The 15,058-nt window shown below is 43.2% G+C and overlaps 1 protein-coding gene across 1 annotated transcript; it reads right to left on the reverse strand.

The window, feature by feature from the left end:
* Positions 1 to 1,279: 1,279 nt before the first annotated feature.
* LOC145952405 (uncharacterized) lies at positions 1,280 to 6,475 on the reverse strand. Its single transcript, XM_083064763.1, has one exon. It carries the CDS (start codon positions 6,473 to 6,475, stop codon positions 1,280 to 1,282), a length of 5,196 nt encoding a protein of 1,731 aa, XP_082920889.1.
* Between the last annotated feature and the right edge of the window lie 8,583 nt (positions 6,476 to 15,058).

The raw sequence follows: 15,058 nt of genomic DNA on the forward strand, positions 1-15,058 counted from the left end.
GTGAATAAATGTAAAATCACCTAGTCGTCCAAATGCCGAGTAGAAAACTCCAAGTTTGAGTCAACTTTCAAACTATCTAGTCGTCCCAATACCGACTGATTACGCCGACAATTTACTTAAATGAAAAACACAGTTGAGAATACTGGTCGTCCAAATACCGACCATAAACATCAGAAATTAAACTAAGTATTAAACTTGAATGTATTGATTGAACTACCCGTTCCTATATACCACCCTAATCATGCGAGGGGGCCGAGGTTGATGTTAATCTTGATCCGTGGATTCAGATGACTTGCAATCGGTGGTCGATCAGTATTTTCAAAGTAGGAGTACTTCTAAAGCAGTTCTTGTTATAAAAACTTTAAACTGTAGTCGTGGTAATTTGAACCTACAACTAAGCACTGATTCATTGTTGTCACTGATTCGTGTGAACTACTCGTTCTGGGTTATTTATACTCGCCCAGTCGGAACTTAACCAACAATCACGAGTTTTTTCAATCGAGTTATTTATACTCGCCCAGCCGGACTATTGCCGACAATCACGAGTTTTTTCAATCGAGTTATTTATACTCGCCCAGCCGGACTATTGCCGACAATCACGAGTTCTTCGAGTTATTTATACTCGCCCAGTCGGACTTTTGCCGACAATCACGAGTTTTTTCAATCGAGTTATTTATACTCGCCCAGCCGGACTATTGCCGACAATCACGAGTTCTTCAAGTTATTTATACTCGCCCAGTCGAACTTTTGCCGACAATCACGAGTTTTTTCAATCGAGTTATTTATACTCGCCCAGCCGGACTATTGCCGACAATCACGAGTTCTTTCAATCGAGTTATTTATACTCGCCCAGCCGGACTATTGCCGACTATCACGAGTTCTTTCAATCGAGTTATTTATACTCGCCCAGCCGGACTATTGCCGACAATCACGAGTTTTTTCAATCGAGTTATTTATACTCGCCCAGCCGGACTATTGCCGACAATCACGAGTTCTTTCAATCGAGTTATTTATACTCGCCCAGCCGGACTATTGCCGACAATCACGAGTTCTTCAAGTTATTTATACTCGCCCAGTCGGACTTTTGCCGACAATCACGAGTTTTTATCCATGTAAAGAGAAAAAGGTCATGAAAAGGAAAGAGTCAGATGACATTTATTAGAATTGGGGAGGGTGGTGCCTCATTAAAAACCTCCTCAGCAAAAACCCCTCATATTTTTACGGGGAAAAAATACTGAGTTAGGAAAAGAGTGCACCTAATACAAAGGGGGAGAAAAGTCTAGCTATAATAGAAGCGTAGGTTTGCAGCATTCCACGTTCTCGGTATCCTGCCTCCATCCAAGGTTCTAAGTCGGTAGGCCCCTTTGCCGACCACATCATCAATCTTGTAAGGGCCAACCCATTTAGGCGATAGTTTGTTCTTCATCTGTGTAAGTTGAGCGCGCCTCAAAACTAGGTCGCCTACGAAAAAATCTCTTGGGTTTACCTTAGTGTTGTACTTGAAGGCTGCTCTTCTCTGCGCCGCTACTTGATTTATTCTTGCTCTTTCTCTTGTTTCTTCGATCAAGTCTAAATCAATTCGTCTTCCCTGGTCAGATTCTTCTTCAGAAAAAGCGGTAGTGCGTACTGAAGGCTCTGCAATTTCAATCGGGATCATGGCGTCGGTTCCGTATACCAGATTGAAGGGGGTATCTTGGGTCGTTGAGTGAACAGTCGTGTGGTACGACCAAAGTACTCGGGGAAGCTCTTCCACCCATGAAGCGCCTGAGTCTTGTACACGTTTCTTCAAGCCCGAGAGGATTACCTTGTTGGCCGACTCGGCCTGGCCGTTAGATTGAGGGTGTTCGACGGACGTGAATGCCATTCTGATTCCGACCTCTTTACAAAAATCACGAACTCTCGCGCTTGCAAACTGTGTCCCGTTATCGGAAACAAGCATCTGAGGGACTCCATATCTGCACACCACATTCTTCCAAAGAAATGCTCTGACCTTTTCTGCTGAGATGGTTGCAACCGGTTCCGCCTCGATCCATTTGCTAAAGTAGTCTACTGCTACTATCAAAAATTTCAGTTGCCTCACAGCGATCGGAAATGGACCGAGAATGTCAATCCCCCATTTGTGGAAAGGCCAAGGAGACAAGATCGAATGTAGTCGCTCGGTGGGGGAATGGTGCAGGGTAGCATGTCTTTGGCATCCATCACATTTCTGGACCCAGTTGACGCAGTCATTCCTCAAAGATGGCCAGAAGTAACCTGCGCGGGCGACCTTGTACACTAGAGCTCGGCCTCCGATATGACTGCCGCACATACCACTATGTACCTCGTCCATCACCCTCTGCGCTTGCGACGTGGTCAAACACCTCAGGAGAGGAGAGCTAAAGCCCCTTCGGTACAGCCTTTCGTTGATGACAACGAACCTGGCCGACTCCCTTTGCACTAACGATGCCTCCTTTTTGTCTTCCGGTAGTTCCCCCCGAGTCAGATATGCAATGTATGGTGCCATCCAAGAATTTAGCTCTTCCTGGATGAATAGGATATTTCCTTGCGCCTCGTTTATGCTCGGCCGTGACAGCGTTTCTTGGATGACTGACCGAGTAGCTCCTGGTTTCTTTGTGCTTGCAAGCTTGGAGAGCAGGTCGGCCCTGGAGTTTTGCTCTCGTGGTACATGGTTAAGTGTGAATTCTCGGAAATTTTCCGAAAGGTGCTTAACCTTCTCCAGGTATTTGGCCAGTTGAGGGTCCTTTGCTTGGAAGGTGCCGGCTACCTGTCCTGTGATTAATTGGGAGTCACTTCGTGCTGATAAGCTTGTCGCCCCCATTTCCTTCGCCAATGTCATTCCGGCCAACAATGCTTCATACTCGGCCTGGTTATTGCTTGCCCGGAACTCAAATCGCAATGACTGTTCCAACAAAATTCCTCCCGGTCCTTCCAAGACAATCCCCGCTCCACTTCCTCCAAGGTTCGAGGCTCCATCTACCGACAGGATCCACTGTGTGTCTTCAGTTCGAACTTCCCCCACTGGTGAGGTTAGTTCCATTACGAAGTCAGCCAGCGCCTGAGCTTTGATTGCTCCTCTCGGTTCGTACTTGATGGAATGCTCCGACAACTCCACCGACCACTTCATCATCCTTCCTGCCAGGTCGGGCTTTTGCAATATTTGCCTAATCGGGTGATCTGTTCGAACTACCACCTCGTAACTCTGGAAGTAATGTCTCAGTTTGCGTGCTGTAACCAGTATCGCGAGGGCTAGCTTCTCCATCTTTTGGTAACGAGTCTCCGCGCCTTGCAACACCCTGCTAATAAAATAAATAGGCAATTGAGAACTACCTCTTTCTTGTACTAAGACTGCACTGATGGCGCTATCGGATGCCGACAAATACATCAGTAAAGGGAGACCGGCTTGCGGTTTAGAGAGTATTGGTGGCGAGGTGAGAGACTGTTTGAGTTCACCGAACGCTTTTTCACATTCATCTGTCCATGCAAAGCGGTTGTTCTTCCTCAAGCACTGGAACAAAGGCAGCGATTTATCCGCCGCCTTGGAGAGGAACCGAGAGAGGGAAGCCATCCTTCCTGTCAACTGCTGGACCTCTTTTACCGTTGCCGGACTTCTCATATTGATGATTGCGGAGCACTTCTCGGGATTTGCCTCAATACCACGATGGGTCAGCAGGAAACCGAGGAACTTTCCTGCTTGTACGCCAAAGGAGCACTTCGCGGGATTCAACTTGAGTTGATAACGCGCTAAAGTGTCGAAGCTCTCTTGCAAGTCGGCGTAATGCCGAGAGAAGCTGTCCGACTTTACCACCATATCGTCCACGTATGCCTCAACGTTCCTTCCAAGCTGCTTTGCCAGGACTTTGTCCATGAGCCGCTGGTATGTCGCTCCCGCGTTCTTCAAACCAAAAGGCATGACCCTGTAACAACAAGTTGCCTGATCGGCTATGAAGGCCGTTTTGTCCTCATCAGCTGGGTGCATTCGGATTTGGTTGTAACCGGAGTAGGCGTCCATGAAACTTAACAGCTCGTACCCCGAGGCGCCGTCGGCCAGGCAGTCTATGTTGGGGAGTGGGTATGAGTCTTTCGGGCAAGCTTTGTTTAGGTCAGTGAAGTCGGTACACATCCTCCAACTTCCATTACTCTTTCGTACCATCACTACGTTCGCCAGCCACGTCGGGTATTGGATTTCCCGAATATGACCAGCTGCCATCAATTTTCTCGTCTCCTCCACTATGGCCTTCCTTTTGTCTTCTCCAAACTTTCGCCTTTTCTGGATCACGGGCTTCGCCTTGGGGTCGACCATGAGGTGGTGACATAAGAAATCAGGATCAATGCCCGGCATATCCCCAACACTCCACGCGAAGGCCGATATGTTTCTCTTTAGCACGGTGACTAGACCTTCCTCGTCTTCCTTGTTTAGAGATACACCAATCTTGACGATTTTCCCCTCGGCCAGGGTAACCTCCTTTACATCTTCCGCTGGGGCTGGTCGGGTATCGAAATGATTCATTCTCGGATCCAACTCTATTGACTGAACACCCCGATCAACCTGTGTCACATATAGTTGTCGCCTCGCCCTCAAACTGTCTTCGTAGCATTTCCTCGCTACGTCTTGATCGACGCAGACGACGCCCACCTTTCCGCTGGGCAAAGGGTACTTCAGCTTCAAATGAGGCGTGGAGACGACCGCTCCCAACTTATTTAGTGTTGGTCTACCGACTAGTATGCTGTAAGATGATTGAGCGTTTACCACCAGATATCGGATAGTGACAGTTTTCATATTGTCTCCCTGGCCGAACGTTGTCTCCAAGTCGGCGTATCCCCTGGCTATTACCTGATCACCTGCAAAACCAACCAACGTACCTGCGTACGGCATGAGACGATCAGTCGGAATCTTCATCCCGACGAAAGCTTCCCAAAACATTATATCCACCGAACTGCCTTGGTCCACTAACACTCGTTTCACGTTGTACCCCATGACGATTGCCGAGACGACTATGGGGTCATCCTCGTGGGGAGATACACCCTCAAAGTCGGCGTCCGAGAACGTGATGGCTGATCGGGAGGGTCTCGGCAACCCGGAGACCGACAATACTGACCGAGAGTACCTCTTCCTTGCCGCAGAAGTCGAGCCTCCACCAGCAAATCCCCCTGCTATGGTGTTGAAGTCTCCATGAATGGCTTGCTGGTGAGCCTCCTTAGATTTTTGCGGGGGGTCTCTCGGGGGAGACCTCCCCTCTCGTCTTCCTCTCCTGTTGTCTTCTCCCTCTTGCCTATGTCGCCTGTCGGACGAGCTCTCACCCTTCTTTCCTGCAATAAACTCTTTCAACCGACCCTCCTTGATAAGGCGCTCAATTTGCCTCCCAAGAACGAAACAATTCTCCGTCTTGTGTCCATGAGCCCGATGAAACTCACACCAGTCAGTTTTGTAGGGCCCCAACTGCCGGTCAGTTGCCTCTGGGAAGTCAAATAATGACGCACTATTTACGTCATGCAGAATGTGTCGCCTGGGAACATTAAGTGGCGTAAACTTCTCCTCCTCCTTGCTTCGTGACCATTCGGCCTTTAGGCGACTGACATGATCGAACTGCCGATAGTTACCCTCCTTTGCGTTGTAGCGATCGCCTCGCTTATTCCAGTCCGACCGCGGTCGGAGATGCTTGTTACTCTCCTTATTACTGCCCCCTGCCTCTCGGTTCTCGGCTGCCCTCTTTATGATCTGGTTTTCTTCCGTCTTGATGTGGCTTAAAGCGAAAGCCCTTACCTCCGACATTGTTTGACAGTTAGCTCTCTCGAGCGCAATGTCGAACGCTCCAGACCGCAAACCCTTCTGGAAGGCGATGACCGCCATTCTCTCATCCAAGGATGCTATCTTCAGAGCCACCTCATTGAATCTCTGCAGAAAATCCTTCAATGACTCCTCCCGTTGCTGCTTAAGGTCAAATAAATCCGACGTGATCGGTGGCTTCTTCTTATTGGCAGCGAATTGAGCCATAAACAGCCGACTGAAAACGTCAAAGTCGGTGATGGATCGGTCGGGGAGGCTACTAAACCAATCGAGCGCCGCCTTTTTAAGCGTACCCATGAACAGTTTGCAACGGACTTCCATGCTCCCTCCGCAAATCAGCATCTGAGCTCGGAAATCTGTTAGATGTTGACTGGGATCCTGTGATCCATCGAAAGGTTCGACCTGCGGTATCCGATGATCCCTGGGGATGGCCTCAGCCTCTATGGCCTCCGAGAAAGGCCGAAAATCCCTTGGGACTTCCTGCATGACATCCTCCTCCAACGTTCTGGTGTTGGCTTCTATCCTGGCCTGTAACTCATCCGCTCGCCTCCTGATCTCCTCGTTTTCGCGCTGAATGGCCTCCTCTCTCTCCCTGGATCGTGCATTATCCTCCCGTAGGCCATTGATCATGGCCATCATCTCCTCCATGGTAGGGGGTTGTGAATTGCTGTTGTTGCCGCCTCTCGCCATGGTAAAGTGTAGGTCTTTCTGTATTTCTTGGGGCGTAGGAAAAGTTTTACCGTGGCCCCACGGTGGGCGCCAAAATGTTCCGGTCACGGGATGCGCTAGGGTTTTTCCTAGATCAAGCCGCGAAGCCAGAGCATTCAAAAGTGTAATCTGTCGTCCTAGCTCTAGGGTTCTAGGTTTTATACTTTTGTGTTTATGGGCTTCGTGGACCCCGCGATTTTCGGGATTCTCCTTAACCGCTCTTATCCTGAAGCCAGGGGAGTGAGTGGTTGTTAGTCAAATCGGTATTTTTCCGAGAATGCCTTTACAAGAGGACCTATCGGGAAAAAGGCGTATCCCCTCTCGGGTGCATGTAATTTGGCGTTATAGCCGAGTCGCCACACCCCGTGACGGTCCAGTCGGGAGTTAGACGAGTAGAAGGTCCAGTCGGGTCTTTACCTAGACAACGTGCTAGTCGGGTCTTTACCTAGACAATGTGCTAGTCGGGTTTTTACCTAGACGATGTGATAGTCGGTTTTTTACCTAGACGATGTGCTAGTCGGGTTTTTACCTAGACGATGTGCTAGTCGGTTTTTTGCCTAGACGATGTGCTAGTCGGATTACGACCTGGACAGTCCACTTGCCCTTCAGCCCTGAGCCTAAAAGGCGATAGGGCTCAAGACATGGCCACCTGGTCGGTTATTTGCCAAGAGAAGGGTCGCTAACGTCCTATGACCGAGAAGGGAATCAGGTCGGAAAACGACCCTTCTCTTGGCAAATAACCGACCAGGTGGCCATGTCTTGAGCCCTATCGCCTTTTAGGCTCAGGGCTGAAGGGCAAGTGGACTGTCCAGGTCGTAATCCGACTAGCACATCGTCTAGGCAAAAAACCGACTAGCACATCGTCTAGGTAAAAACCCGACTAGCACATCGTCTAGGTAAAAAACCGACTATCACATCGTCTAGGTAAAAACCCGACTAGCACATTGTCTAGGTAAAGACCCGACTAGCACGTTGTCTAGGTAAAAACCCGACTGGACCTTCTACTCGTCTAACTCCCGACTGGACCGTCACGGGGTGTGGCGACTCGGCTATAACGCCAAATTACATGCACCCGAGAGGGGATACGCCTTTTTCCCGATAGGTCCTCTTGTAAAGGCATTCTCGGAAAAATACCGATTTGACTAACAACCACTCACTCCCCTGGCTTCAGGATAAGAGCGGTTAAGGAGAATCCCGAAAATCGCGGGGTCCACGAAGCCCATAAACACAAAAGTATAAAACCTAGAACCCTAGAGCTAGGACGACAAATTACACTTTTGAATGCTCTGGCTTCGCGGCTTGATCTAGGAAAAACCCTAGCGCATCCCGTGACCGGAACATATATATATATATATATATATTTTTTTTTTTTTTTTAGTGAAAAGGGAAACTACCTATATGAATGTGATGAAGGTAGATGTTAACACCATGCAATGGAAGATTCTTATTCCTATTTATTCTTATTTTTTATTGTAAACAAGAATGTTGTATGTTTAAAAGGTGCAAATATATGCTCATACAATGTCACATAAAAATGCACACACAATTCACTCATCCACGAACAGTCACGAGCGAATCACGAGGTAGGGGTCTCCTGCAGAAAAGTGCATATTCAAGGAGGATCTAACTGTTCTCACTTGGTCAAAGGCCCCCAAGGTGCCCCCATTATAGGGACCCAATTCCTCTCGTCGTAAGTCGATGGAAAGCTCCAACGCACTGTCGGACTCGAGTTCATGGTTATCACCTTGAGTGATGTTTTTCCGACAACGGTCTCGTAGGCTCCTATAGACCCATTCAACCGGCCGTACTAACATCCACTCCCTATGGATTACCACTCATGCCCCCGGGTATAGAGGGAACTGTTGTGTGCAAAGGTTTGTGTGCAATTTATATTTCAAACAATTGCGGAATTTTAAACAAACAACAGTTATTTAAAGCCATATACATAAAGCATGTTATCATACAAACAAGGGGTAATGAAGTAATTTTAACTATTATTTGTTAAAAATAATCTGTCACTAAATGGGACTGACTCTCGAAGCTTCCCCAGTGGAGTCGCCATCTGTCGCCACCGGCCCGAAACAGGGCTTTCGGCATTCGCGAAGGATGGTTGGACTCGCTTTTATTTTAGTTTTGAAAATGTATTGGATTATTAGAACGACTTATTCTCAAACTGAGACCTTGTCGATCTTATCCAATTTATTTATTAAAAGTCTCACCAATCCATGTTAATCCCAAGCGGGACCCTCCATGGATTAGTGGTTTTCGTAGTAAAGGGTTCATGGAGTCGCCACCAATGTTTTACTCAAAACATTGGAAAAAGGGATAAGGCTATTGATTTTATAAATCAACTTTGGCCATTACAACCAGAGTTGGGTAAGGGAGTCGGTTACGCGTGGGGAAGGTGTTAGCACCCCACAGCGCCCCTTTCGGGTTCCCTATGACAGATTATTTCTAAAATAATAGTGTAAAATTACTAAATTACCCCTATTTATTCTAAGCAATTATAAATTAACTATCTACATGATGACAGTTTAAATATGCACACAGAAAGCAGTAAAAGGAAGGATTTAAGAAGAAACCTTTGAAGCGTGCTTTTATATATTTCGTAAAACTGGGAAGCTTTTTGGCGTTCCCTCGCTCTACAAGCCCGCTCGCTCCCTCCTATAAAATTTTAACTACGGAAATCCAGAGGATTTCCCTTCGACCAGGTTCGATCCTCAAGCAAAATGGCTCGAGGCTCAAGAACTTCGTCGGATCAACTCTCCGAGTGATTTCTAGGGCAGAACACTGCTCAAAAACCCCAGAATACTCAAGGAGAGGGTTGAAACTATGTGTGAAAGTGTGGAATGACGTCCAATTGACGTCATATTTATAGGGAATAGGCGCAATACGGGCTACAGAATCAATACGGCCGTATTGAAATTTTTGAACTTCAATACGGCCGTATTGAGTTCAATACGGCCGTATTGAAGCTCAGAAATTTCAATATGGCCGTATTGAGTTCACTGCGGCTGTATTGAAGCTTCAATACGGCCGTATTGATTTCAGTACGGCCGTATTGAAGTTTCAGAAACTTCAATACGCCGTATTGAGTTCACTGCGGCCATATTGAAGCTTCAATACGGCCGTATTAAGTTTAGTACGGCCGTATTGGGCTTCATTCCCTCCACTTCCTTATTTTAAGCTATTCTAAGACCTCTAGACCTACAGAGAACCCTCCTAGGGCCTTCCAGGAGTCCTTCTGGCTGATCTTCCTTCAGTCTTCGAGAGTCTTCAAGCTTTATTTCCGACCCGGACAATTTTAGGGGTCTACAGTGATGTGTTTTCTATACAAATATTTTCTTTTCTCATCGTACGTTTATGGTTTTTTTTAGGTGAGGAAGATGTAGACATGAGTGACATTCAAGGTGCCAATAATTGAGTAATGGGAGTACTCTCATAGTGTGACATCGTGGCAAGGGTCTTCTAGGACTTTAATTTTTATTGTAATCAGAGTTTTATATTTCCTTTGAAACTATTTACAAACTTATTTTCTTTCTAAACATTATTTTAAATTGATCGGATATTGAAAATGTATTTTCTTTTGGATATGTGAACCATTTTACATATGTTAAATTGATATTTCTTTAATTTACTGTATTGTGTATATTGGGGTAGAATGAGTGTCAGATATAGTGGTATTAGAGCAAGTCGATTCATTTGGCACTGAGTTATATCAGTCTACTATGCTTATGTGATATTTGATGGTGTGAATGAATTGTTGATTTGATGTATAGCTATTGATTTGTAGCACGAGATTCTTGTATCCCCTGCTATTTTGAGGGGAGCAAAATTTCGAAAAATCTGGATTTTAGATTCAAGTGTTGATTTTGGATGTTTTGAAGTTCCCAAAGGTTAATTTCCGAATGGCATATGGGTATTCAGTGAAATTGAATGTCTAATTGGTATTGGGAATTGAAAATGGACTAGTTTTATTCAAGAATTTATGGTTGTTTTGTAGTGATGTGTATATAGTTTTGGTTTGGATTGCATATAGGTTTCATTTCAGTTTTTGGAATCTTTCATGTCACATATACGAGTTGTTTTGGTTTAGGATTATAGTGGAAAGCTTAGATATGAGTTTGAGGTGAAAAATACTGAGTTTGGATGTATTTTAATGTATTTTTGGGGCCTAGGACATTGGTACACTCTTTTGTTGTCTGGTGCAGGAGATGTTTTTGCTACAGTTTTTGTTCTGCCAGTACGAGTACTTTATTGACAGAATTTGCTTTTCTAGTCTTCGTTAAAGTTGTATACTTGGATGTTATCTTTCCAATGGCACCAGAATCATGTAAAACAGAGGTCTAGAACCCCAGTTATGGCTGTTTTAGTGAGCAGAGGTTGAGCTGTCAGCACTGATTATACCAATTGTGGTTTTTGAAATTTTTAGCTAAGTAGATGATATTTTTAGAATTTCATGTCTTGATAAGAATTGTAGCTCATCCTCTTGACTTTCTTTTGAGATAGGTTTGAGCTTAATTAGATGAATATAAATCTCTATGTGTTATTTTCTTTGACAGTTGTTGAAGGGAGATATATACTGCTACGATGTTTTGAGTTGTTATGCAATGTAGGCATGAAAACTGATTTTTTTATGATGTTATAAGGTGTTATCATGTGGATTGAAAATTTGTTTTAGGTTGATTGGTGTTATATGGTAAAGTTGTTTCATATACATGCTATATGGCGTAAATGGTGATTGATTCATATAAATGCTTAGGGGTGAGAGATATGAATGTTTAAACATAGGTTCTAACATGGTTTGATATGAATGTATATTGATGTGAGGATAGATGACCTTGTGAATCAATTAGTGGGTACTTGATGGATTTAGCTTGTAGGAGTGGTTGATGATCTTCTTCAAACTCCATCTTCAACGTCTGCTTCTTCTATTGAGGATGAACATAGAGACTTGCGAAAGCACAAAACGAGCTTCAAAGCTTGATGGAAGCAACCATGGAAGGTTCGGTTTCTTCTTGAAGAAGAAGAAGATTTAGGGAACCAAGGCACAAAGGAAGGATTCCTTTGTGAAGGTTCTTAAGGAGAAGGTGTTCTCCACGGTTTTGACTCTTGAGAGAGAGAATTTTCTGAATTCCAATCTCGTAAAATGTTCAAAAGTGAATACAAAGGTAGGAAAAGAGTTTATATAATGTAGGGAAACTTGTGGAGCAGCAAGCTAGGCTAACCATAGTTCAAGGGAACCATGGTTGGATTAACTTGACCGCCCACCATGATTTGGGAGGCTCGTGGAACAAGCTTCTAACTTAGTAGCTTGGGAAGCAAGCTAAGTTAGATGCTTGTAGCACAACCTTCCCAAGGTACAAAAGTTCACAAGTGAATCCGACCAAAGAAAGGAGATGGGCAGCCAATGTGCTTTGTTCCATATTAATCCAATCCAAATAAATTGGAATTGGTTTAGTTAGGTTCACCAAATTATGGTGAGGCCTAGCTAAATCAATTCGTTGGAAAATATGGAACAAAACAAGCCCAATATGTAAAATTTGGCCTAGACCCAACTTTGGCCCAATTACTAATTGCACCTACACACCTTGTTAATTGTCACCCCACTTCTACTACTGAAAAATGTAAAAATGAATGACCCTTAATACAAGGTCAAATGGAGTAAAAGTCTCCAAGGAACCTACCCTAAATAGTCAATAGAATATCCTATAAAGAAATAAATAAAGTGCCTCACAAATACAAAGGCAAAAATGAACCTATACAAGAACTACTATGTACAAATGATATGAAAGGTCCTCAAATTTAACCCATTCCTCTTGGGTCCTTCAATGTATCACCTCTTGGTCTTCTTGGCTTTGGCATGATTCTATTAGTACTTTTTTGTTTAACAAGATTGATCTTAGGTTGAAATATCATTGGATTAGAAGGAAGGGTGAGGATATACCCAAGACAACTTTTAGGATATGTTATGGGCACTATGAGTATGTAGTAATGCCTTTTGGTTTGATGAATGCTCCAACTATTTTTATGGATTATATTAATCATATTTTTCATCTGTAATTGGATAACTTTGTAGTTGTCTTTATAGATGACATACTAGTTTATTCCAAGACTAGAGAGGAGCACGAGAAGCACTTAAAGGCAGTACTTCAAACCCTTAGGAATAGACAACTTTATGCTAAGTTGCCTAAGTGTGATTTTTGGTTGTATGAGGTGAGTTTTCTAGGTCCTATAATTTCTAGTGGAGGTATAGGAATAAATTCATCTAAGGTAAAATTTTTACTCAAGTGGGAGACACCTAAGTCGATTATTGAGGTTATAAGTTTCCTTGGGTTGGTTGGTTATTATAGGAGATTTATAGAGGGATTTTCCAAGGTAGCCTTACCTTTAATTCGATTGTCTAGGAGAGAAGTTGATGGATAAATCTTGAAGAAGTGATCCGAATTGGTTCTCTTATCTTCCTCCGAAGTCTACACGCAATCCTTGAGGTTCCAATGAAAGAAAAAAAATCTGGAAATGGTGAAGAATGCAGCTAGATATGTGGTTGATAATGTCTTCCTAAGAAGGAAGAAGAATCACCAAAGCACAAAGGAAGGATTCCTTTGTGAAGGTGCTTAAGGACGGAGAATTTCCCTAAAGCTCTAAGGACTCTTTAAGAGAATTTTTTGTAGTGAAAATCATATATCATCAAAAAGTTGTCAACTACAAGTGTGTAAGGTATTTATAAAAGTGGGAAAGCTTGTGAGAGAAGCTAGGTTAACTAGAGTTTAAAGTGAAAATGGTATAGTCACTTTAAACCCTAGTTGTCCAAATTTGGATTTGAAATTCAAATTTGGTGCCTTGGCTCTCTCATTCTTGTCCAACTCACCTAAATTTGAAGTTATAAATGTAATTTGGGTTGCATTTGCATCTATTTTGGTCATGCATGGAAGGCATGACTCAAATAAAATGTAAATACACTCTAAATTACACTTATCTTCAAATTAAAACCCTTTAGCCTAAAAACTCTTATACTAAGATACCTATGAATACAAGGTCTGAAATTCCTATACAATCATGTCTAAAATAAAAAGACAATCAAAACAAGACAAATATTGGCCATGAAAAGCCCAAAGCCCATGAAGCCCACTAATAGGCCCAAATTGGCTATTAGGCCAAAAAATTGTAATCTAGGTGCCCAAAATACAAGGCTAAAAAATATGATACCTATAATATGGACTACTATATATATATAATCATATGAGAGATATTGGGATTTTAGTTAGAGGCCCATAGCCCAAGATGAGCTAAAGTCCACTAACCCAAAAGTAGGCCCAATCCTCTTATGGTCTTCAAGATTAACCCATTCCTCTTGAGTCCTTCAATGTATCATCTCTTGGTCTTCTTGGCTTTGGCATGATTCCATCATACCCTCCCTCTTGAAAATGATTTTTCCTTAAATCTCGAGGATCTTCATGATAAACAACATTACCTACAATTATAAAATACCATGCATGAGAGGTGACATATTCAAATAAAAAGTGTGAAAGGCATACCCTAAGAGGAATCCTTCCAGAGAACCTAGCAAAGAAGTTTAAATTAATGACACTAGAATTTTTAAGGTTATGGATAGGATCCTCTCCTAAGCAAAGTCTAGGTGTGTAACTAAAACCTAAGAATGTGTTAAAATTAAGACTATAACATCTTAAGAAATTAGTCCTAACAACTAAAACATCTTGCCTAAGGTAACCTATGTAGTAACCTAGGTGTTTCGTAGAAAATAAGGAAAATACTACTATAATATGGACTACTATATATATACAATCATATGAGAGGTATTGGGCTTTTAGTTAAAGGCCCATAGCCCTAGATGAGCTAAGGCCAACTGACCCAAAGGTAGGCCCAATCCTCTTATGGTCTTCAAGACTAACCCATTCCTCTTGGATCCTTCAATATACCACCTCTTGGTCTTCTTGGCTTTGGAATGATTCCATCAGAAGTTGCCTTTGTGTGGGATAGTAAATATGAGAGTAGTTTTCAAACAATTAAGGAAAGATTGACTTGTGCACCAATGTTAGTAGTGCTTGATCTTAGTAAATATTTTGTGGTATATTGTGATGCCTATAAGATGGGTTTCGGTGGAGTGTTAATGCAAGAAGGAAAAGTAGTAGCTTAGAATTCTAGGCAATTGAAAATCCATGAAAGGAATTACCTTACCCATTACCTTAAGTTAGCAACAGTAGTGTTTACACTTAAGATATGGAGACAATATTTGTATGATTCTAAGATTGAGGTGTTTAATGACCATAAGAGGCTTAAATATCTTTTTGATCAGCAGAAATTGAATATGAGACAAAGGAGGTGGTTAGAATTTCTTAAGGACTATGATTTTGATCTTAGTTATCATCTGGACAAAGCTAATGTGGTCGTCGATGGCTTGAGTAGGAAATCTCTACATATATCTTCCCTTCTAATTAGAGAGATGAATTTTTTGGCTCAGTTTAGAAACTTTTTGACTGGTGAGACATAAAGAGTTTGATTTGATTAAGGAATTTAGAGATTTAAGCTTGGTGTGTGAGCTTA

The sequence above is a fragment of the Cajanus cajan genome, chromosome 10 (assembly GCF_000230855.2).
Source record: "Cajanus cajan strain Asha chromosome 10, NIPB_CcT2T_4, whole genome shotgun sequence".
NCBI lineage: Eukaryota > Viridiplantae > Streptophyta > Magnoliopsida > Fabales > Fabaceae > Cajanus > Cajanus cajan.

Excerpts from the sequence above, each read along its gene's own strand:
- LOC145952405 (XM_083064763.1), bottom strand. The coding sequence starts at position 6,475 with ATGGCGAGAGGCGGCAACAACAGCAATTCACAACCCCCTACCATGGAG.